At 37.4% G+C, this 22,953-nt stretch overlaps 1 protein-coding gene across 1 annotated transcript in view; it reads right to left on the reverse strand.

Moving 5' to 3' along the window:
- Positions 1-22,953, reverse strand: part of adamts3 (ADAM metallopeptidase with thrombospondin type 1 motif, 3) — a 179,228-nt gene that overhangs the window by 132,751 nt on the left and 23,524 nt on the right. Inside the window, exons 4-5 of the mRNA XM_063017819.1 lie at positions 12,679-12,835; positions 9,593-9,624 (exon numbers count right to left, since the gene is read on the reverse strand). Of these exons, the coding sequence (XP_062873889.1) occupies positions 9,593-9,624; positions 12,679-12,835 (189 nt within the window). The remainder of the gene's footprint in view (positions 1-9,592; positions 9,625-12,678; positions 12,836-22,953) is intronic.

A 22,953-nucleotide genomic window follows, 5' to 3' on the forward strand; every position in this document is an offset into this window, starting at 1 on the left:
TTTAGAGTTACGTGGAACCATTTAGCTTTTACTCATAAATGTAGTAAGCAAAAGTTGATGTACAAAGTTAAGAACTGAAGAAGTTTTTTAATATTTTTAAATATTTATTTATTTTATATTATATATTTTTAAATCATTTTTTTCTCACTAGGATTTCCAGTTTAAACCTAACACTGTGTTTTACCCTTTTCTCTTAGACAGTAAACAAGTCTTTTGCACAGATTGTTATCCTTAAATTGGCTGTTTATCTCAACCTACTTTGTGGTGTGTGCCTCGATGAACTGTAAAGTATGCCCCACAGACACACTCACATCTGTCTGCGGATGGATTATTAACATTAACATTTCATCACTAAATGAGGTCTTGATAGAATACCAAAAGGAATGCTTTTATTCTTCCATCTAGAGGATCATCAGCATTAGATCATGGTGCACAGTGTTAAATAGGCCAATATGAAGACAAAACCCAAGGGAACTTTTTAATTCTCACAGTTCAAGTTGTGGAGGCTCAAAAGCAAAAACTCTTGTTTTCATTTTTAAATGTTCAACACAGCAGCTTTTGGATGTTTCTGAGACATAGTTAGTAGTTATAGGCATAACGTCCGGGTGGATATTAGAATTCCTTTACTCTTCTACTTCTACTGTTCCTTTATTGAGTGCTGTATTCAGTGTTAAGTTAATGTGAAATGCATCAAGAGAAAGATGGCAAGTAGTTTAACTGAAGTTTCAAAAGGTTTTTATGTATTAGAAATAGAAACTAGTCAGCGGTTACCGATAAGCTTACCTAACTGGCACATGCACACTGAGGGTGTGCAAGAGTGAGTCTCAACAGTCTGAATTATTGCTAGCTTTGCTTTAGATCGAATTAAGCTGTTAAAAATGAACTTTATCCTGGCCAAGGCTGAGGCTGATCCTCTCCATCCAGGAAAAAAAAAATGGGCACAAGGCAGGAATATCCTGGACAGAGCTCCAATCCAGTTACATAATGAATATTCGAAGCTGCCTGTCCCAAATAGACCCTACATATCAGTCTTTTTCTTTTGCTTGTGATAATGGTGTCTGCACTGACTGATTAAAGAACATTGCTAACAATTTGTGATGGGTCTAGTTCTTTCATGAGGACTCAAATCTGTTGTCACACTCAATAGATAAGAGCAATACAGTATGATTACACGTGTGGAGAAAGCTTTTCACTTCTGTCATTATTACAATTTTCCTTTAATAAGGGCAGCTCTAAATGGTTTCTATCTGCCACAGACATTTACTTCAATAGATAGTAATTTCCATCTTTGTTTGGAAGGATCTCTAAAGGAAGATGGATAAATACCAAAACAGATCCTGATTATAGTGCTCATAAAACTTGTTTTCGTAAGTTTGTGTCTTTTTTTCTCTTTTAGCTAAGCCATAACAGAAGTATACCTGCCTCTCAGAATTTTGTTCCCCTTTCTGGTCACACGCATTACTGCTGTCCATTCCTCTTCATGCTTCCGTGGCTGATTCTAATATTGTAATGAGGAATGCTAAAGTAGTCTGCCTGTTTTATTTAGTGAAGTAAAAAGAGCTTAGAGCTCTTTATATATTGCAGTGTTGAAGAATGTTTTATCAGAGAAGCAAGGGACGGAGACAACGATTTGAGCTCTATTATTACTCACATTAATCACGTCCCTCGTCATCACAATAGTTCACTTCCCATATGTGTACCATTACTTCGCTGTTCCTCAGGCTGATTGTCCTCAGTTTTCACTAATAAGTAGATTCCAAGGCTGCAGGATTCCATGAAATAACAAATGATTTCAACCTATGACCTGTTTTAATTCAACTAGGCTGGAGAGTAAAGAAACGCTTGTTAGTTTAGACAGATTAAAGATTAACAAGATTTAGACAACATTGTCTCTGGTAAATTGTTAGCCACATTAGCTATTATTAACACTGTGAGCTTTTCTTGTAGTATCGTCATGATTCATTTGTAGAAGTAGTAGCCTTTCTTTGTCGACTGGCTTTGTGTATTATTTATTTAGCTGGAAAATGCTACTATACAGCTAAATACCAGCCACTGTTACAGTTTTCTTTATATTCTGTTTACTAACTGATTAAACCCTCTTTTAAGTCTGAAATTTCCTTTTTGATTTGTGCCTTTTAAAAGAAATATCTTTTTAAGCAATGGTTCTGATTTTCTTTGCTTGTCAGACTTAAATATTTCTCATTCTTGCCAGCTCACCAAATTCCTCCAAGGTCGACAGTCCTAGTGCAGTCTAACCCAGCTGTGTGACAACAATAAATCAAGTTTTTTTTCCAGCAGACAAATCCAGATCTTTTCCTCTGAGAGTCTTTTGTGGCTCAGAAAAAAACTGCTGGACCACTTCAGCTTTGTGCTTCCCTGGCTGCACGAGATAACAAATTCTGAAGCTTCCTTGAACTTTAAAATCTCTGCTGATCTAACATAACCAGCTAAAATTCTTAAATAATTTATGTTTTGTATTTAATCCAAATGAACAATAAATATATGAAATCTATCGCTGAAATACAATAATTTACATAATAAACATTGCTCATTATGCACTTTTCTCATCAAATGTGTACTATGTGTACTAACATGTACTATTGTTTAAGCCCCTGCCTTGGTACTTGGTGAAACATCTCTTTGCATTGATAACCTCTAATAACCTCTGAAAGTCAAATACAGTACGTGCTAACAAGCTTCTGACACCTCTCTTGTGGAATCATCATCAATTCCTCTCATGCAAAAGCTTCCAGCTCATTGAGGTTTAATTGCTGCAGCTGCTTCCTTTAAATCCCACCAACATTTAAATCTGGAGACTGAAGACCACTTCAGGATATTCCAGGACTGATTCCTTAACCAGACTTTGGATGACTTGAAATTGCTCTTGGAATCACTGTCTTGCTGGAAAGTCAGATTACCACCAAGGGTATTTCTGTGAATCCATGATGCCAGTCACATGGTCAGGATTCTTGCAGCATAAAAAATACCCTACATCACTGACCCACCTCCATGTTTGACATTGGGTATAATATTCTTCCAGTCGTAAGCCACTGGAAGAATACCAAACCACTGATCCATATGGCCAAACAGTTCTAGTTTTAGTTTGTCACTCCACACAACCATGTCCCAAATTTCTGCAAGCCTATCCAAGTTCATTCTGGTGTATTCCATTTGACGCTTCCTGTGCTTCTTGGTCAAGAGTGGCTTGCATCGTGAACTCTGTCCATAAAGTTCTTGGTTGTTAAGTGATCTTACAGTTGCTACTGACACATTTGTCCCAGCTTTTATCAGATTATGCTGTAAGTCATTTTTAGTAACAGAGGCCTTTTTTCTTCAATGTCCTGATGAGATTGGTAAGGCCTCCGGATAAAATGTTTGGCTTCCTCCTACACCCGGCAGGTTGTCATACGTTTGAAACTTCTTAAAAATACTTCCAATGGTATCTCTAAAAATGTCCAAAGGTCTTGGAAATCATTTATACCCATGATTTATTTTGCTGCAATGAACTGATCTTTCAGCTTTAGTGAGAGCTCCTTAGTTTTCATTGCACTTTGGTTGCAACACACCTTGAACACCACATTCTCTGTGTGGTGTTTAAATAATGCATCACAGCTGAAGCAAATAGAGCATTGTTATTGAGTACCCAATGGTTTAATTATTTTTAGAGTATGCAGACTAATAGTAGGTAATTGTGATATGGTAGTATTAAAAGAATATTCTGCTCCTCCAAAATACTAAATCATTCATTTTCTTTGTTTATTTGCTGCATCATACAACTGATAAAGACTACATTTAAAGCTAAACTGAGCTCTTCAGAAAATGTGAGTTATTAATCCTTATTTTATTTTATTTTTGGCAGGGAGGACTGTAAAGCAAACTAAAAATAGACCAATCAGTGGCCATGCCTGTCCTTTCACTTATCAGTGATAATGTATCCACTACGTTTTGTTAATCCAAAACATGTCAACTATGTACAGACCTGAATTTACATTTACATTTACATTACCTTACTCTAGTTTAAGTAGACAACAGTCCTAGAATACCAATCTGTTGAAACCCTGTTAGAACCAAAATGTTTTTTTTTTTGCTCAAGAAATTAATAAGAGCATTAGTAAGTACTGTAAGTACATGTCAGCTTAAGTGCTTAACAAAGAGGTGGGTTTTTAATCAGCGAGAGACTCAGATGTTCAGACAGACAATGGAAGTTCATTCCACCACTTGGATGCAAGTACGGAGAAGAGCCTTGATGCTTGTCTTCCTCAAATTCAAGTTGAGCAGGACTAGTGACTCGGAGGTTGTGTGGTACAGAGCAGGGTTTTATAAGACCTCGAAGGTAGCTGAATAACTTCCTCTTTGAACAATTCATGTGTATATTCCAGTCTTCAACCTTTTTTCCTGTGTAGTTACTAAAAACTATTGTACCTTGATAAAGAGATTAAGCACAAACAGTTCCAGAAATTATTCTAGAATTGCAAGTCAACTATTAGTAAAATCAATGATGGCCACAATGATTGTTTTTGTTTAAATTTCCTTGTACCTGGCTGACTAAACCCAATGTGCAAATTAATCCAATATATGATTTATACCACCTGATGATATAGAGCAGGGGTCCTCAAACTTTTTAACCAAAGGGCCAGATTACTGTTCTTCAGTGTTTCAGGGGGCCGGACCGCAGGTGAAATAGTAAACACACCCAAAAAAGTTATTTACTATGTATACTGGATGTATTGTCTGTGCTTTGTATAATTGTAGTTCATAATGATAAGGCAGAAATGTTATTTATTTTAATAATTTCCATTATCCTTCCTCATACAGTGTTTCCTGTAAATCAGTGTGAACTGCGAGCCTACTTTTGCCTGACGAGAGTAAGCATCAGGTTCCATATTTGTTACTGCCAGTCATAAAAGCTAATAAATGTTGATCAGTGAGTCTGGATCTGACTCAGACTCAAACTCAGCTTTATTGTCATTCAAAACCATGTACATGATTAGAACGAAATGCACTTACTCAGGTCTCGGTGTGTGTAAACATAATAATATATAAAATATAAATAGCAAGAAAGCCAAGTTAAGTAAAAATAAAACTTAGGACTTAAAAAGACTAGAAGAAATAACTAAGATAGGAATTTTAAATATTTACATTTACATTCAAGTATTGCACAGGAACTACAGCAGCTTTATGTGAATCTAAAGTGCATGATTCGAACTATATCAGCAGAAAAAGGCAGCACCAGGTCACAGGTGTTTAAGGTAACTGGTGAATAGACAGTACATGAGGGGTGGAGCAATTTAGCAGTCTGACTGCATCCGGTTGGAGATTTAAGGTGTTTCAACTTCGAAAAAGTCTGCTCACAGATGCAGATGCTCCCGAAAACGGTAGTTACTTTGAGTGCATGTTTTATTGAGATCGGGGAGCTCACAATGGAAAGAGAAGCATAAAAATTAAACAATGTGTTTGAGTTTTGATTTTGGATGCATAAATGCGTTGATCTCCGGGAGCAGGTCGTTAAAACATTTTAAAACTCGCCCCGACTCAGCCAGCGGATCTCAGTAAAGCACATCTTCAGCTCAGACAAGAATTCCTGAAACTGCCTGTAGTTAAGAGCATTAGCTTTAATGAAATTAACACAGGACACGAGGATTTTCAAAACGAAATCCCACTTAACTGCTTCGCAACACAGTTCAGTGGCTGCGGTCACTCATCTCTCTATTGATGCGCCAATCACTCCCCTCATGCTTGGAGCGCCAAACGTTGGATCGCTGCCGTATAATCTACTGAGACTCCATGTGGCCATTTTTTGTTTCCTCTGTTATTTTTTTCCCCGTTATAATACTGTGAGTTCGAAGATGAACAGCGGCAAGACAACATGTATTGCTGCTGTGGTTAAAGGGGCCGGTCAAATTAAAGCATCGTAGCGGGCCGTAGTTTGATGACCCCTGATATAGAGATTTAGCTCTACTTTTAATGACATAGTATAGAAAAATAGAGTTCAAAGGGTGGTGTAAAACAACTGACATACATTGGAAATATATATATATATATCACCATATAGTGCATTACTCCTGGTCATAATTACTGTATTATTTTTCCTGGCTATAAATGGCTTAAGCACGTTCACCAAACTTTCAAATCCAGATTTAAACATCTTTGCTCTGGTTACTGACATGTTTGACATATTAGCACTGACATTCTGGGGTGAAGCAATGTTAGGTTGGCACACTGTTTCAGTATGAGCAATGCTTTACTGCATCTCACTGTTACAGCTCACTAGTACATGTAGTGCAAAAATCAGCCTGTGCTGTTGAGCAACAAGCAGGAAATGGTTGTTTTAAAAAGTACAAGTTCTTTTTTCTAGAAACAAAACATGATTACTGGACCCACATCAGCCAATCACTGGGATTTGCTGCTAAACAGTCATGCTTAATGAGAAAATATCAGTTCAATGCAGTCACCCTGTGTAAATTCAAAAATAACAGACAATGTTAGGTAAAGAACATAACACTTATAGAAACCTGCTTATAAATATTGCTTTTTACTCACAACTTGTGGTAAAGACAGAAAGTGGCATTTTGAGGTGATTGCACTGGGAATTAGACTGACAAACCACAGACTGACAAACAATAAGACTTTCGGTAAGTAGATCAATTCAGATGTAAGCCCCTAAAAAGAGATTCATATCTTAACTTTTTGTGCATTTCATAAAAATATTTTCCATTTAACCATGACTCATTTTGAAGGCCATGTTAAAAATAATGTTCACTTTGATCACGAAAGTATGATGTTTAACAGTTTAATCTATAGACAAACAGCAGATAACAAATGATTCATTTAAGATATAAGGAGTGTTGAACAATCTCTGCCACTAAATATTTTAAAGGCTGAGGCAGCTGGAAACATCTCTAAAAAAAAAGTCAGAGGCATAAGCTTCTAAAATCAACTAAATGGATTGTCTAATTGGCTGCGCTTTGAAAAGTCAGGGACAAACTGGGTCAAAGTTTAATTAGTTTAAGCTTTATGGGCAACCACAGTAAGTCAAACGAGCAGCCATGCAGAACACCTGAAGTAGCTTTGTGTCAACTGAAGTGGCGACGAGGAAAACAACTTGATGTCTGACTATTGTATGCGCTACATCAAAACATTTACATTACTTTTCTGTTTAATAATTAAGACAATAATTTCTGAGAAAATCAACTGTTCTGCATTTTACTTAATAAAAACACCAAATTAATTTGCTTATTCCACTTCTTCAAGAAAATCTTTAAAGAGTAAAAGCTTGGGGGGTGGTGGTGTATGAACAACATACTAGAAAACAATTACACAGTCATTTTAGATTTGCCCTTTAAAATGTCATTGCTGCTGTTCTACTGCTTTCTTGGTCCTAACAAATTTGTGCTCTTCACATTAAACTGAAGTCAGATTAAATTGTTTATTGACAGGATAAGACTTACATATGAATCTAATATTACCAATCAGTATTCTTGCTGTAATGATTACACTCCATCTTGACCTCCATTTACTTCAGAGTGATCTTATTATAAGTGATTAATACACCTGCCAGCCAATCAGAAACAAACCATGTGGTCATTGTATAGATTATTTTAATTATTTTAATTAGAGAAGGGATAGTTATTGAGCTCTGTTCAATATTATGTTGCAGTACTGTGTGAAAAACCATTAATTGTTTTTCAATTCTGCTCACAAACTGTTTTCAGATCTAGTTTTGTGTAAACAAGGACACAGTGAACTTATTCCTCTGTACTTCTGTGCCAATTCATTTGAATTATTACAGGAAAATAAATATTTCAACACTCACTCATCTTACCACCATCACAAATGACCTGATTTAAATGATTAAACTGTCTGCTTTCCAAAAGTTCATATTATTCAAATAAAATACTTCTAACAAATGAATAAAGGATAATAGAGGGTCCAATTAGAGTCGCGGAGGGGGTGCTGGAGCCTATCCCAGCTTTTCAATGGGCGCAAGGCACACAGTAACACCCTGGACGGGGCGCCAGTCCATCGCAGGGCAGACACACATACACACACCCATTCACCTATAGGGTAATTCAGTGTCTCCAATTAACCAGACTGCATGTTTTTGGACTGTGGGAGGAAACCGGAGCTCCTGGGGGGAACCCACGCAGACACGAGGAGAACATGCAAACTCCGCACAGATCAAACCCAGGACCTTCTTGCTGTGAGACGACAGTGCTACCCACCTAGCCTCCATGCTGCCCCAAGGCCAAAGTGCTTTAAAGAAGTAATACAAAGATTTCAATAATGGTCACGATTTTTAATTTTGAAATCAAATAACTATGAATGATTTTATTCATGTAATCTGATATAATTGTTAAACAGAGTCTATGGTAAAAAAAAATCCACCAGTTGAGCCAAGAATAACCCAAGTGATTAACAGAAATTCTGCCTGATCTGAACAGAGTAAATAAAATGGGCTTTATTGCTACAGGAGATCAGTAAGATATCGAGAAGTGAAGTCACTTTTAGATGCTTTAGATGTCATTAAAATAAGAGTTGGTAAATGCAAAAGCTGGACAAGAAGAATATCAATGTATTTGACTTTGTTGCTGTCAAAGACTATTGCACCTTGGACAGCAAAGGATTACAATTAGCTACAATCAGAGGATTAATGATGGAGCCATTAGGTAGCCTGTGGACCCAAACAGAAGACAGGATGTTTGTAATCGACTAGACAGCACAGCAAGTCTTCAAAATAAATTGCATTGCTACACGACAACCGATACAACAGTTTAATCTAGAGATGAAGAAAGCTTGAACTGTCTTCTTAGCATTCTGGAGGTATAAAATGTCTCAATAGTACTCATAGTTGTCACATGCTAGAATGCACCTTAAGACATGTTATTTTCATGGTAATAACGGAATAGTCCAAAATCTACCATCTAAACAACAAAAACATCTAAACAAAGGCTAATCCAGGTTAAGAGATAAATAATATTAGATTAGTGGGCCATAAACACAAGTTTAGCAACATGTTGTTGTATTCTGTGCTTGCAATGTGGGCATGTTTAGGTTAAGGTAATGGGTTCCTTTAAACAACTTGAGAAACAGGAAAGGTGTTGTAAGGCATTTAATCAATAAACCTGAAAAGAGCATTAAAGAGCATCGCTAGCCTCTTATCAATCTGCTATGCAACTGTATTCCGCTATCTTACAACCACAAGTGTTACAACATGCTCAGTGGACACATTTCTTATTGTTGTTTTTATTAATAAGGCCAGATTAAAATTTCAATTCAACATACAGAAGAAATTTGATTTGATCCATTTACTGCTAATTCAGCCTATCATTAGCTACGCTGCCACATACTGACCTGCCTACATAGACAGAAACATATACAGCCAAATTTATGTGGACACCTCGCCTTATTATTCAAGTCTGTCAGCCACATTCTAGTGAAGACGTTATATGTTTCCAACATTATATGCTTGGCAAAAGTATGGTGAAGGCTTTTTTTCAGCAGGTCTGTGCCCCTGTGCACACAGAAAGGTCCATAAAGACACGACGAGTTAATGATTTATGCTAGTCTTCACAAAGAAACGCTGTTAGTACACCATGCCTTGTAGGCCAACTGATCTAAAATGCTCTTTTGATTAAAAAGGCAGAAATTCCAAATTCGCAAGTTTCAAAATAAGGTTTGGACAGAATACTTCTGAAAAAAGGATTTATGGATAAACACTGAATACACTGTCCTGGATATATTCAGTAACCATGCATTTAGCAGTCAGCTGACAGCACTGCAACACATAACATCATTTAAACACAGATGAAGAGCTTCACACCTACCATGTGAATAGGGAAGAAGTGGGATTAATGTCAGTGACTGTAGCATGTAATGAGGTAACGAGAAAACATTGCTAGGCAGGTTCTAGCTGACAGCACGCTACAGTAACTGGTAACCTCTCTTTACATACAACTGGTGAACAGAAAGGCACTTCCTAAATCCTACAAAATTGAGTCTAGCAGATGGGCTTAGATCAGACCTGGGCATTGTACGGCCCGCTGTGTCTTTAAATATCAGCAAGTTTCGTTTTACGTGTGTGCGAGTGTATCAGCTTCACCGTAAGGCGAACAGAACTGAGTGTGACTGACGGTCAAGTTTTTAACAAGACATGGACTTCTGAAGTATTTATTTACTAAAGTCAGGTGTAAAGCTGTTTTACGATCACAATTTAGGCTTTAAATCGCTGTTATGGTTCTAAACTGAGAGATACTGTACATGAACATGAACGATGCAGAGCGTCACACCTGAAGCTTCACTAACTAAACTGCAAAAGCAACAAGGACTTTTTATAAAGTTTAACACATCCAGAACCGAAGCAGTCAGGACCAGCTTTGTGATTTTAATAAGAATATCCAACAATAACAAAGGACTGAAAAACAAATGAGGTCATTAGACTCAAAACAAAATAGTGTAAAGTTTAAAAAGCTGCACATTTTGTTCACATTTGTTTTTTTTTTGCATTTGTTTGTTTAAATAGTAAAATAATGTTGATGTTTTACTCTGCCTACTTCTAATTGTCTGATTGTAACATCTAAACATTAACAGCTTATTTGAACTGCACAATTTACTGCTTTTAATAAAGAGTGAGCAGTTGTAGCCTAGTGCTTAAGGTACTGGACTATTAATTAGAAGGTCGCTGGTTCAAGCCCCACCACAGCCAGGTTGCTGCTGGCCCTTAACCCTCAATTGCTCGGACTGTATACTGTAACTTTATTGTAAGTCACTTTGGATAAAGGCGTCTGCTAAATGCTGAAAATGTAAATAAAGAGATAAAACTAATATTGTAATATCTACACCAGTCCCAGTTGCTTATGTGGCCCCTTGGCTTAAATCCTACTTTGTCAGCCAAGACAAATGAGGTTCCAGTGGGAGAAGGCTTATTAAAACTTGACAGTTAAAAGAGGAAAAGAAAACATTGCCTGGTTTGATAAATTTAAATTTTAAATTAAACATCATGTTTGTTCATTTTCTACTTTTGACTAACATTTTTAAAATACTGTTGAAATTTATTTCTGTCCATTATTAATTTGTTCATTTTACTGTGTAAAAGCTATCTATCGCTTCTGGTCATAATTAAATAATTATCTTTCAATTGCTTATTTATTTCTGTTCCACCTCAAGAGTGGTCAAGGATCAGGCTGTTAATAAATGTATTAAGTGCACATGAGAAATACCATGCGTCGTAATCCTCCCTCAAAATGAGAGGATTTCAAATCAGTTGTGCTGAAGTAGTAAAATATATTCATTTCAAGTTTGATTGATTTCCCACTTGCACCATTTAAGTGGGAAGTCTCATTTAGAAAACACTACAGACTGCACCATCTCTGCATCATCAGTCCTGATTAAGTTTACAAATATGAACATTGCAAGAACAAAAAAGGTTTGTGATGTACAGCAGACTCTACGCATAGAAGAGAGGGGATACAAAATGTATAAAAATCCTGTTTATTTTCCCCAAATTCTCCTGCTCATCGTCTGTCTGCTCTAACTCCCATTAGTGGTCGTACCCTGTATGGTAATGTAATGCCAGCCATATGGCTAGTTTAATACTCTTTATTGCTTTTCGGGTTTTTGAATTAGATTGTCAGCTGATAAATGCTAACGTCATCTAGTTTTCGAGTTTTGCCTGTAGTAACAATTTAGCTAATGACTCCCAGTTGTTGTTTTGTTTTTACCTTTTTCTTTTTTTTGTGTGGGGTCCGAGTATTATATAGGAGGGTCAGACCCCCCAGTCCTCCCTGTAATTTAAAGCATGTTGACAACGTCTATAATACCATGAAATATCAAACCTGAACACCCCTAGTCTGTTTTCTGGTGAATCCAAAACCCAATCCAATCTTTATTTGAGCTGGCTTTACCTTAAGTAAAATACATAAACAAACTAGGTTCAAATCTGGCAAAAGTGGGTCCTTTCCCCAGCCTGTCGAGGTGTGTTAGAATTTCCAAGCAACCAGAACAAAGCAGAAAATGATTTTACACTCCAGCATGATTAAAGCCTAGAACAAAAGCACACCATCGATGTGCTGTGGCAACCAGACAGGCCTCCTTAAATGGAAGTTGAAACCAAAAAGTAACATCCGATAACTTACCACTCTAATTTCATTTTCATGTTTTATCACTAACACTACCACTTTATGCTGCCAGTGTTGTTTGCCAAACACCCCAAAATTATTTATAGATATTTAAAGAGATTCTAAAGCTAACTCAAAAGTTTGAAGGTAGGAGGTTGGCAACCCCAGGAGATTGATGTTGTGCAGAAACTTTGTTTGTTTTATTGGATAATTGGTAATAGCACAAAGTCCCAATAAAACTGACTGTCTGGCAGCACAAAAGCCTTCAGATTGATAGGACCCTGGAAGGCAGCATGCTGGGAGCATTACACTTCTTGAATGCCCCTGTATGACAAAACATGATGAAATCCAATGAGAATTTAAAGACTCAGGGGAACCAATGAGGGAGGATTTTAATCACTGTTAGAGAAACAACAACCAATTTAAAGCCAAGATTAAAAATCAATAAGGATAAGGAAAAAACAAGGCCATTAAATGCCAAAACAAGACCAGATAAACTGGTTTACCGTGCTTAATGAAAATCAGAAATGTGAAAGCATTAATTTTTTTGGGTGGGGGCACATACCGGGTGGCTGGTAGTCCACTGACACGTCTGATGTGGATTGTACAACAGCAGATCTTCGGTACACCACATGCGTTCGTCCGTTTTCTTCATTTTCCTGTGTGCCATGCTCCAATGGCTCAATGAAGTATTCATCAGAGTCTGTACGGATCATGCCGGCCTTTAGAGAGCAAAACAAGAATGTTATTTAGCTTAACTATAAGGTCAGACATGCGCTCAGGTGTGGCCAGGCAATTTACAGTGCAGTCTAACCAGTTTTATTAAGGGAAATTTAATTTAGAAATGAGTGGGATCCCAAACAGCAAAATGTCATCGATTAAGCATTTTATTTCAATGTGTACAGTGACATAAGCATGTAAAAAGGCTCTATTTATATTTAGATTATATTAGATTTTTTAATAAAGGTTCTAATTTTTCTTATTTTATCCCAGCTTCCCCCAGACTATGTAGACACCAGACCATTCGATAGCTGCACCACCCAAACACCCCTTTTAAAAATATAATTTAATATATTTAATATAATTGGTTAATGTAGAGACTACTGGTACTTTATAATGTTGCTCTGAAAATGGGTTACACTGTCCTTATTACTTTATTTAACCCAATTAAGTCCCTGTTTTAAATTCAAAATGGTGCAGTAATGCTACAATGTGTTTTAAATCAGATTTTTAAGTGTTGACCCACACCGTGCTAATACTTTCTTTTATTCTTCACCTTTCAACTCTTCATCACACCTGCAAATGCCATATGGTCAAACCTTTAGCAGCTATCAAACAAATGCTTCCAGACCCTTAGTCAGCAAATACTTTTTAACGTTGTCAGCAGATTTAGATTTAGGCAAGACTGTTCTGCAAGATTTTAATTTGATAGTCTGTTAAAACAAAGCAAAAAAGAAAGTGCTGGCGTGAGCACATTTATAACTCAATCAGTTCCAGAATCAGACAGTATTAACCAGTTTCTTGTCGCTTTAATGATTGCATCACACTTATTGGATTTGTATTCTTTTATCTTATATTATGAAGTAAGATAAAATACTTCATGGAGCAGCAGAAATTTTGTATAAGACTTTTATAATACAAATTCACGTTCTGTTACATTTTGTCAATTGTAAAAAATTGCCTTATATTGGCTGAAACGTGCTAAATGAATACAGCCTGTTTGAATAATAATTAGTTTTACATGATTTTATAGTGTATATTAAAATATATCAGCACTGGGGCCGCTCAGGTGGCGCAGCGGTAAAGTACGCTAGCTCACCAGAGTTGGGTTTCTGGATGCATCGTATCGAAACTCAGCTCTACCTTTCCGACTGGGTTGGGCGGCAGTATGAACAACGTTTGGCTGTTGTTCAGGGGCTTAGGGGTACAGTCGGAGCATAGGTCCTCATAACTGGTACGACTGCGGCCCCTGCTGGTTGACTGACGGTGCCTGCACGGGGCTGAGGAAAAACATTGAGGGGGGTGTGACCCTCCGTGCACAGTGTCTCTCGGTGTATGAACTCGGCTCGTGCAGGTGAAAAATGCAGGCTGTACTGATTGCGTGCCGGAGGGGGTGCAAGTCAGTTGAGTGGCGTCCTCAGTCAGCGGCAAAAGGGTCAAATCAGTATAGAGGACACGATCAGGGTAATTGGACACGATTAGAATGGGGAAAAAAGTTGGGGGGAAAAAGTATGGAAAAAAAAAAAAAAAAAAAAAAAAAATATATATATATATATATATATATATATATATATATATATATGTATATATTAGGGCTGTCACACGATAAAAAATTTTAATCGAGATTAATCGCGATTAAAGAACAAAATTAATTTCGATTAATCTTGATTAAAATTTTTAATCGTGTGACAGCCCTAATATATATGTATTCATCTCAATTAATCGCAAACTAATAATTAAGCAAAATTTGAACAGTTATGCACATTGTTATTGCAAGAACGTGTTTACCAATAAAACATTCATAAAATATGATAAAATTATTAAATCTAAATTCATTGTAGAAAGCACATTATCTGACAAAAGTGAGGATCTTTTCCTGTTCATGACCCTGACACTGAAAACAGGTGCACCAACCATAATGTTTTGATCTAATATAAGGCATCAATAAAGCATCAAAACACAGATATGATTATTTCATAGATCTATTAAGAAAACCCTTAAATACTGTTTGTGCAGAAAGAATACTGGGAAATACTGTTCTAAATTACCATTTAAACATCTATAAATACCTGAAACAGTCAAGTTAGCAAACATTATCTATAAGTAATTGACTGTAGCTATATAAAAAAAGTGTTCATTAAAACAGTCCATGTAAACGCTTAGTCCATATAAATATCAGATACAAATGTGTTTTTAGAAAACTACAAACATCACAAATATAAATCATGTTTACAACCATGTGATAGAATAACCTGAATAAACTGTAGAGATGAAACATCACACAGAGTTTCACTTCTTACCAGAGGGGGAGGAGGCGGAGCTACGCGGTTTTGATAGACAGCTCTAGCAGCCAATGGAAATACTCGTTACAAAGCTTGCGTGATTTCATTCATCTTTTCATCAACACGTAAAAATAGTGAAAACCGCTAAAAGTAGTTTATCATCGGACAGTTCATGCGCTTTACATCCTAATTCATCTGAAATACAGTTAATTACCACAGAGACACACATGTATGTGGCACAAACAGCCAAATAAAAATAGTTAGATAAAAAATTTTAGTCTTGATTAATTTTTTTAATCGCGATTAAAATTTTAACGCATTAATCGACAGCCCTAATATACTGTATATATATATATCAGCACTCGAGTGGTGCTGAGGTTTATTACACTAGCCCACCGCAGCTCATTTGCCAAATGTATTGGCGCCCTGTCCAGGGAATACCTGCCTAGTGCCCAGTGTTTCCCAGGGAAACGAGATCCTCTGCAATCCTGACTAGGATTAATGGGATGATTAAAATAAAACAAAATGCTTAAACTATACAGTGTTAACAGTGCAAAATTATACATGTTAGTATAAGATTTTTTTAGATTGCAACACTGCATTACAGGCTGCAGACAGAATACAACTGGATTTCTATTAAAAATACATATGAATGTGGGGAAAATAGGTTCATCTGTCTCTCATACATTTTCTCTCATACTTTTAACTTTTAATTTTAACTTTTAACTTTTACTGCATTACCAAAGTGCTTTATTCTGCTATGTGGGTCAAACTTTTTGCACAATACATTTGTGTGTGTGTGTCATGGATGCTTGATGACGTGTGTATCTGTATAGGTTCAGCTGTTCACAAGCCTAATCAAATCTAGTGAAAATAAGATATGACTGATTAACTCCAGGTAATTTTAGTAGCTCCTTTTACTAAATTGATTTAGTAAATTAGTGTCACAGACTTTACTGTACATTTGCAGTCGGTGCTCATTTCCTAGCATACTTTGAATAAAACGGTGCTGTTGCAGCATTTAGCCACTTTAATCCAGTCATGCAAGAGCACACATGGAAACTGGCACAGCTGACCTTGAATTTGGATTAAGCCGGGAGAAGGAAAATATCTAAGTGACTTTGAAAAAGTGACTATAAAAGATTAAGGTCCATACCTTGTTTAGGCAATGGTCATCATTGCATGAACAAATTCGCACAGACACATTCAGTCGGACCCCTGGCTCACTTGTGTAATTATTTGCAAATATTTGCATAACTGAACAAAATGACAGTATTAAACCTCAGAAAGAAGTGTGACATTATATGGTTGGACCAGAGCCTGGTGGGAAGGTTTCAACACAGGTTTGATAACCGCTGCCACACATGCCCAAACGAATCTGCATTTAAATGTGCTCAGGTCCGCAAGTTTGATAAGTAGAAAAAAAATCATACATCCTTTATAGCCACCATATCAAAATTCATACACTCAAAATATATTCTAAAAAAGGTATGAGACACTGCCATCGTCAAAACAACAACTGATGGATTTTCTTTTGGAAAATGATGTTCCATTTCTTTAGTTTAGACCCAGAGACCTGTAGACTATTTGCCAAGCTACCAGTCTGACGATAATATTTGTGTAGCATTACAACCATAGCATGTTCATGTACAGCAGCTACTCTTAAACAAATCTATATTGCAGTCATGAGTAAGAATAAACCTTTCTTTACTATAAAGCACCATGAATGACAATCATCATAAACTGAAAGCAAGAGGAACTATAGGTGAGTTTGGTATGTAATGCACTAGTCCTTTTGAGGATAAGTACCCTTTATAACTAGCAGAACACATGTTTATGCAGTGTACGCAACCATTCATTTGGTCATTTATTTTAATAATGTACAAATAGAGGTTTGCATGTGCCACATCAGCTAATGCTGATTGAATGAACAGGTTGGTTATGTAATCAACTCTGTTTCAAAATGTGCTTTTAGCCGAGCGTGTGTTACTGGGTGTGTTTTGAGGAAACAGGAGTGTGTATGTATGTATGTATGTATGTATGTATCAGTGTGTGCATATGTGACTGACTGTGTGCATGTGCACGCTATGACCTCCCTGCTCCTTTAAAGCAGCTCTTTTAGTTAGTGCCTCCCTCCCCATAGCCGGCCTCATGTACACAGACCAGCCACTCAGAGCTGTACGCTGGAATGTGTTAGAAGACTAGCTCTCTCTCTCTTTTACTCCTTCCCAGATTCCAGCTCTTTCCTCATCAGAGCCAGGCTCCTCTCAATACCGTCATATGTGAACCTCAAATGTGTTCATTTCATCTGAGCCATTTGTTTAACTGTTTAAGGGGATTTATTTATTATTTGCATCTTGACACTTATTCCATACCAAACTGAAGTGTACAACAGTTTTCCATACAATTATTTATAATAAATAGTAATTTAGTGAAATAGTAATAGCAATGACTTATTAGTGAATAGCGATGAGTAGTGAGTAATATACAGAGATGAGTAATAAGTAATGAGTAATAAGTAGCGATGAGTAATAGTAGGTCTCACACCGTTCTTTCTAGGGATGTTCCGATCACGTTTTTTTGTTCCCGATCCTTAATTTTGATCCCGATCCGATACTGAGTCTCAAACCGATACTTGTATTTTCTAGATATTGTCTAGATAAGAACTAGATAATACTGTTCACACAGTGCACAATTCAAGTACATTACAGTTATTCAAATTAATCCAATGTATATGTTTAACAACTGAATAGCTCTGCAGTGCTGTAGGAAAAAAATTGCCTTCATCCAAGCTATTGCTTAATGTTCTTTTATTTTTACAAAATAAAAGTAAACAAACTTAGTGCAGCATTGTAGTAGTAACACTAGAACACTCAAAATGAAGTGAAGATTCTTTTTGACGAAAATCAGCATCTCTGCCGTGTCAGCGGACAGCCGGTTCCTCTTCTCATCATATAATAATAAACTCGCTGTATTCGACTGAGTGTTTATTTTTTAGGTGCCGTATCAAATTGGTAGTAATTGTAGATCGTTTGGTTAAATGATATATGGTTTGTTTCTTATGAGCCACCGTACTTGTATGCGTGTTGTAACTAAAAAACTTTTCTGTGGTTGTATTGTGACGATGGTTTGATGGACGTTTCTACGTGAAGTGAGTGTGTTTTGAGCCTTTGGGGCTTCCATAGTGCATGTAATAGCGTGCTTGGCTAACTTGATGACTCTAGCTGTCCGCTATTCGGTACTGTAACAGAAGAAGTTAATAAAGTGTTTTGCTCCCGACAATCTGTGAATATACCGTGTATTTATTTCTTTATTAAGCAAGTGCATCGCTACGACGCTCGGTTACATAACTAAGCCAATCAGAGTGCTTGATACTGAGATGCCATTCGGTCTTGTAACACGTAAACTCGTAAAAGCTGTATGTTACGGTCCTGAAGTTTTCATACTCGGATTAAAAGTTATTGTTTTGTAAACCGGCGTGATCCTTGACTCACACACCATATAAATAGTAAAATTCGACAGTAATGAACGCAGCTCTGCTCCTACCGCCTCGTGAAACGCTCGCATTGCAGACATTACACTTCGCTGTTGGACTTGTTCCACTTTCCAATTTAAAGTATTTCCACACAGCGGACATGCTGACGTAAAACAAAGGATCGGGTTTAGGATCGGCCTCAGTAAAGCCGATACCGATCAGTTAAAAAATGCCTTGATCGGCCCTGATTCCGATCTTTGAGATCAGATCGGGACATCCCTAGTTCTTTCATTTTATTTTTATGTTTTACCACCGCTTTATTCTGGTCAGGGTTGCGATGAGTCTAGTTTTCCCAGAATCCCTAAGTGAAGTGCCAACTCCCCCCACCTTTTTCCCAGGCAAAGCCAATCAACAGAACTACTGTGGATTCGAATCCGGAATCCCAACAGTAGTGGGTTAGTGCAATTAGCCACCTAAGCGCTTGCAGCATTCTTCGACCAGAAAATCCTTCCACTTTTTGAAGGAATGAGGTGGAGATCGACTTGATAGTCTGTGCTCTAGAAAAGCTTTAATAATGCCTAAATGAGTTAATTAGAAATGCTATGGAAGCAGCTTTAAATGTCCATCATACCACTATTAAACAATGTAAATGGGAGCATTATCTGGAATATGATTAGAAAAGAGGGTTTGCGGCCGCTCAGGTGGCGCAGCGGTAAAATACGCTAGCTGGAATTTTAAATACATCGTATCAAATCTCAGCTCTGCCATCTGGCTGGGCTGGGCGGCTATATGAACAACGTTTGGCTGTTGTTCATACAGGGTTAGGGAGCCAGATAGGGACCTCATAACTGATGCAATTACGACCTCTGCTGGCTGCTTGATGGCATCTGCACAGAGTAGAGGAATAATGCTGATCAGGGTGTGTCTTTCCGTGCGCGGGGCTGATTCGCGTATAAACTCGGCTGGTGCAGGTGAAAAAAATGCAGTCGGCTACTGCTCACGTATCGAAAGGGATGTGTGTCAGTTCGCTCTCATCAATCGGGGCGGGGGTCAGCACCAGTAGAGTGGAAGCCTAAAGCAATTGGGTAAATATTGGACGTGCTAAAAATCGAGTGAAAAAGTGGAAAAAATGCATTAAAAAAAAAGAAAATAAAAGAGGGTTTGTACCATAGGATGCACCTGGTCCTAGCTAATTTGACTTATATTTGTTTATTTCACTGCATTTACTGGATGTATTCTTTTATTATAATGTATTAATTAACATTAATGCTAATACTATTCTGTAAAGTGTCTCTGTGTGATTGGTTAATGCTGTTTGTATAACTTTAAGTGTATTTTATCATCAAATTATTATCTATTGTGTGTGATCTTCATCTCTTGATGCAGGCTCAATAATCACAGTACACAAACCCACAAAGTAAAATCAGATCATCTGGACACAAAATACACAAACATTCCAGATGAATCTTCCTGTTCCAGATGAACTGATTCAACTTTGTGGATTTGAGATCTGCAGTTCGAGCAGTCAGTATTTAAACGGCCTCTAATTCATGATGCCTCATGTTGCTCTAAAATATTGCACTTCAGTGTGTGTCAGGTAATTGAAGCTGTTATTATTGCTGTTAATTGTATCAACAATTGTGCAATTAACAATCAGCCTGAATTAATCCAGCTGTGGATCTGATTGTAATCATAAATTAGCCACTTTGTTGTGCTGTATTTTTCTTACCTCGTCCACCTCGTCTGCTTAGACGTGTGAAACTAGAAGCCTACAAAACTAGCAATAATATATACACTTAATAACAGATTTACTAAACATGTTGTTGTTGTGGGTCTGTGTGGAGAGATAAACGAGTCAAAAGAGATAGATCATGTAAAACTGCACATGCTTTAACCTACAAAGTCTAAAGCAAATATGCTACATGCTGTGACTGAAAGCCTGAGATGCAGACTTGACTCTAAAAAACATGTGCTAAAACTAGAGATGGAAGGATCAATCGGCTATGTATCGAAATCGGCCGATTTTTTATCAAAATATGCGATCGGCGATCGGTCGATATTTCCTAAATTCAGCAGATCCGATCGCGTGATATATAAAGATCACCTCCACGTTAAGCTTAACAGCTCAGTGGATTGATCCAGACTTTGAGCTACAAAGCGCCAACCATCGCATTACCATTCGTCAACCATCGCATTTCACAGTCTAAAATAACATAATTAACGTTGTGCATCATACATGCGATGCAATTTTGCTGATTGAAATATTTACTTTAAAAAGATAATTCAACCCGATCCCATCTGAGTCGATTCTATGAGCACATTATATAAATTTGTGGTTCACTTTGGTAAATCGTAAGTGGTTCTAGCTTTTGATGTAGATGAGAACAGAAAACGTTACAGAGCCAATCAGAGGCAAAAGTTTATTAATTACTAAATTCATTAGTTCAGGATCATCTGCTCTGACTGACAGAAAACTTTTAGCTCCACAGGCAGAACGAGTCTGACTCAGTTACCGCTCTGTGGTAATAGCAGTTTATTTAAGCTTTTTAATTAAGCTTTTTAATGTAAGAGAGTCACACAAAATGTTCTGTAGTAGCTGGAGTTTATTTAAAACCACGACATTAATTAATAACAGTAAACACGGAGAGATAACTGAGAAGAGAAACTTACGCTTCGCATAAAATGAACCGACTCCTGAATCACTTATATCGATACTGTGAACAGAGCGTCTCTCTTAAAGACACACACATGCCGTTGCTTTTGTCACTGGTTTATCTTCACTGTTAGACCTATTTTTAAGGTTTTTTCAGACTGAACTGGATAACATAAACCTGCGTGTGTGTGTGTGTGGTCAGTTAGACTAATGAAATATGTCTCCTGTGGGTGAAAAAATCCCCCCCGATCGGAATCGGCTATCGGCCGATCGCCCTGAAAGGAGATCGAAGATCAAAATCGGTGCTAAAAACCCCGATCTCTAGCTAAAACATGACCTTTAGATCAGAAACTGTGCTTTGTAGCATGTTTACATATCTAAAAAGAGGATTTTTGATACGTTCAAAAGCTTCTGCAAAATTTGAATTTCCTCTGTTCTCAGCTTTACCACTCGCTGTAGATTTACACTCCTGACAATAGGAGCCCAAATGTTTAAAAACTGGTAACCTTAAAATCCATGAGTTCAAGGTAAACCTGACAAAAAAGGCTGCATGTATGTTTTATATTAAAGCTTATCTGCTTACAGGAGACCCATGATTTTTCCCACGACGGTTACAAAGTTAAGCTTCAGTTTTTATATAGCAATCTGGTAAATACAAATAAAAACGTGTGAAAGGCCGCTCAGGTGGCGCAGCGGTAAAAAGAAACGCGCTGCAACCAGGGCTGGATTCTGAGAAGCGTCGTATCGAATCCAGCCTTGCTTTACCGGTTCGAAGCTGAGTGGCTATATGAGCAACGATTGGCCGGTTGCTCATGTGGGGGGTGGGACAAAGAACCGGATGTGGGTCTCTCTCTGTCAGAATGCGATTGCGTTCTCTGCCGGCTGATTGGAGGCGCTTACACAGAGATGGGAGAGGGTGCCCTTAGGGTGTGTCTCTCCGCATGCAACGCTAGGTGGCGCCAAACTCGTCAATGTGTGGGTGGCAAAGATGCATCTGGCTGCTGCTCGTGTTTCGGAGGGGATACGGGTTAGCTTCAATCACCTCCGTCAGGGCAGGGTTCGGCATAGACAGAGAGGAAGCACGATGCTAATTGAACAGTTGGATGCGCTAAAAGGGGAGAAAAAGGGGTAAAAATTAAAAAAATAAAAAAAAAAACGTGTGAAAGGCTCTGGCTCTGGCACAACAGAAAACTGTTGGTCTGTTGGTCCTGTTTGGTCAGTTATTCCTGGATTCTGTAAAGTTGCTTTGAGACAATGTGTATTGTAAAGCGCTATACAAATAAATTTGACTTGACAAGTAAACCAATATGGGACTGTTTGGTTATCTACTAATGATATGAGGTATATGGGTCATTCGTACAATTCGATGCCTTTAGTGTCCCCAGTACTGATCATTGTATTTATTAAGTAAATTTTAAACAATACAATTTCTAAACATCTTACTAAAATAATTAACACTTTCAAATACTAAACACAATGTTTTAACCCCCCCCCCCCCCCCCCAATAAAAATTACTTAAACAGTCTTTCAATACTGTTTAAAAGATTTGCTTAAGTCCCTCTAAACCTTGGATTTTTTTTTTTTTCATTTTATTGCTGATTATAAGATTTTTTTCACACGTTCCTCAAGTTGCTGTCCACCCTGTTATCTCTTACTACTGTCTCTTAAAATGAGGAGCTGTTTTACATACTGACATCATTTCCTGGAGCT

The sequence above is a fragment of the Trichomycterus rosablanca genome, chromosome 21 (genome assembly GCF_030014385.1).
Source record: "Trichomycterus rosablanca isolate fTriRos1 chromosome 21, fTriRos1.hap1, whole genome shotgun sequence".
In the NCBI taxonomy this organism is placed as follows: domain Eukaryota; kingdom Metazoa; phylum Chordata; class Actinopteri; order Siluriformes; family Trichomycteridae; genus Trichomycterus; species Trichomycterus rosablanca.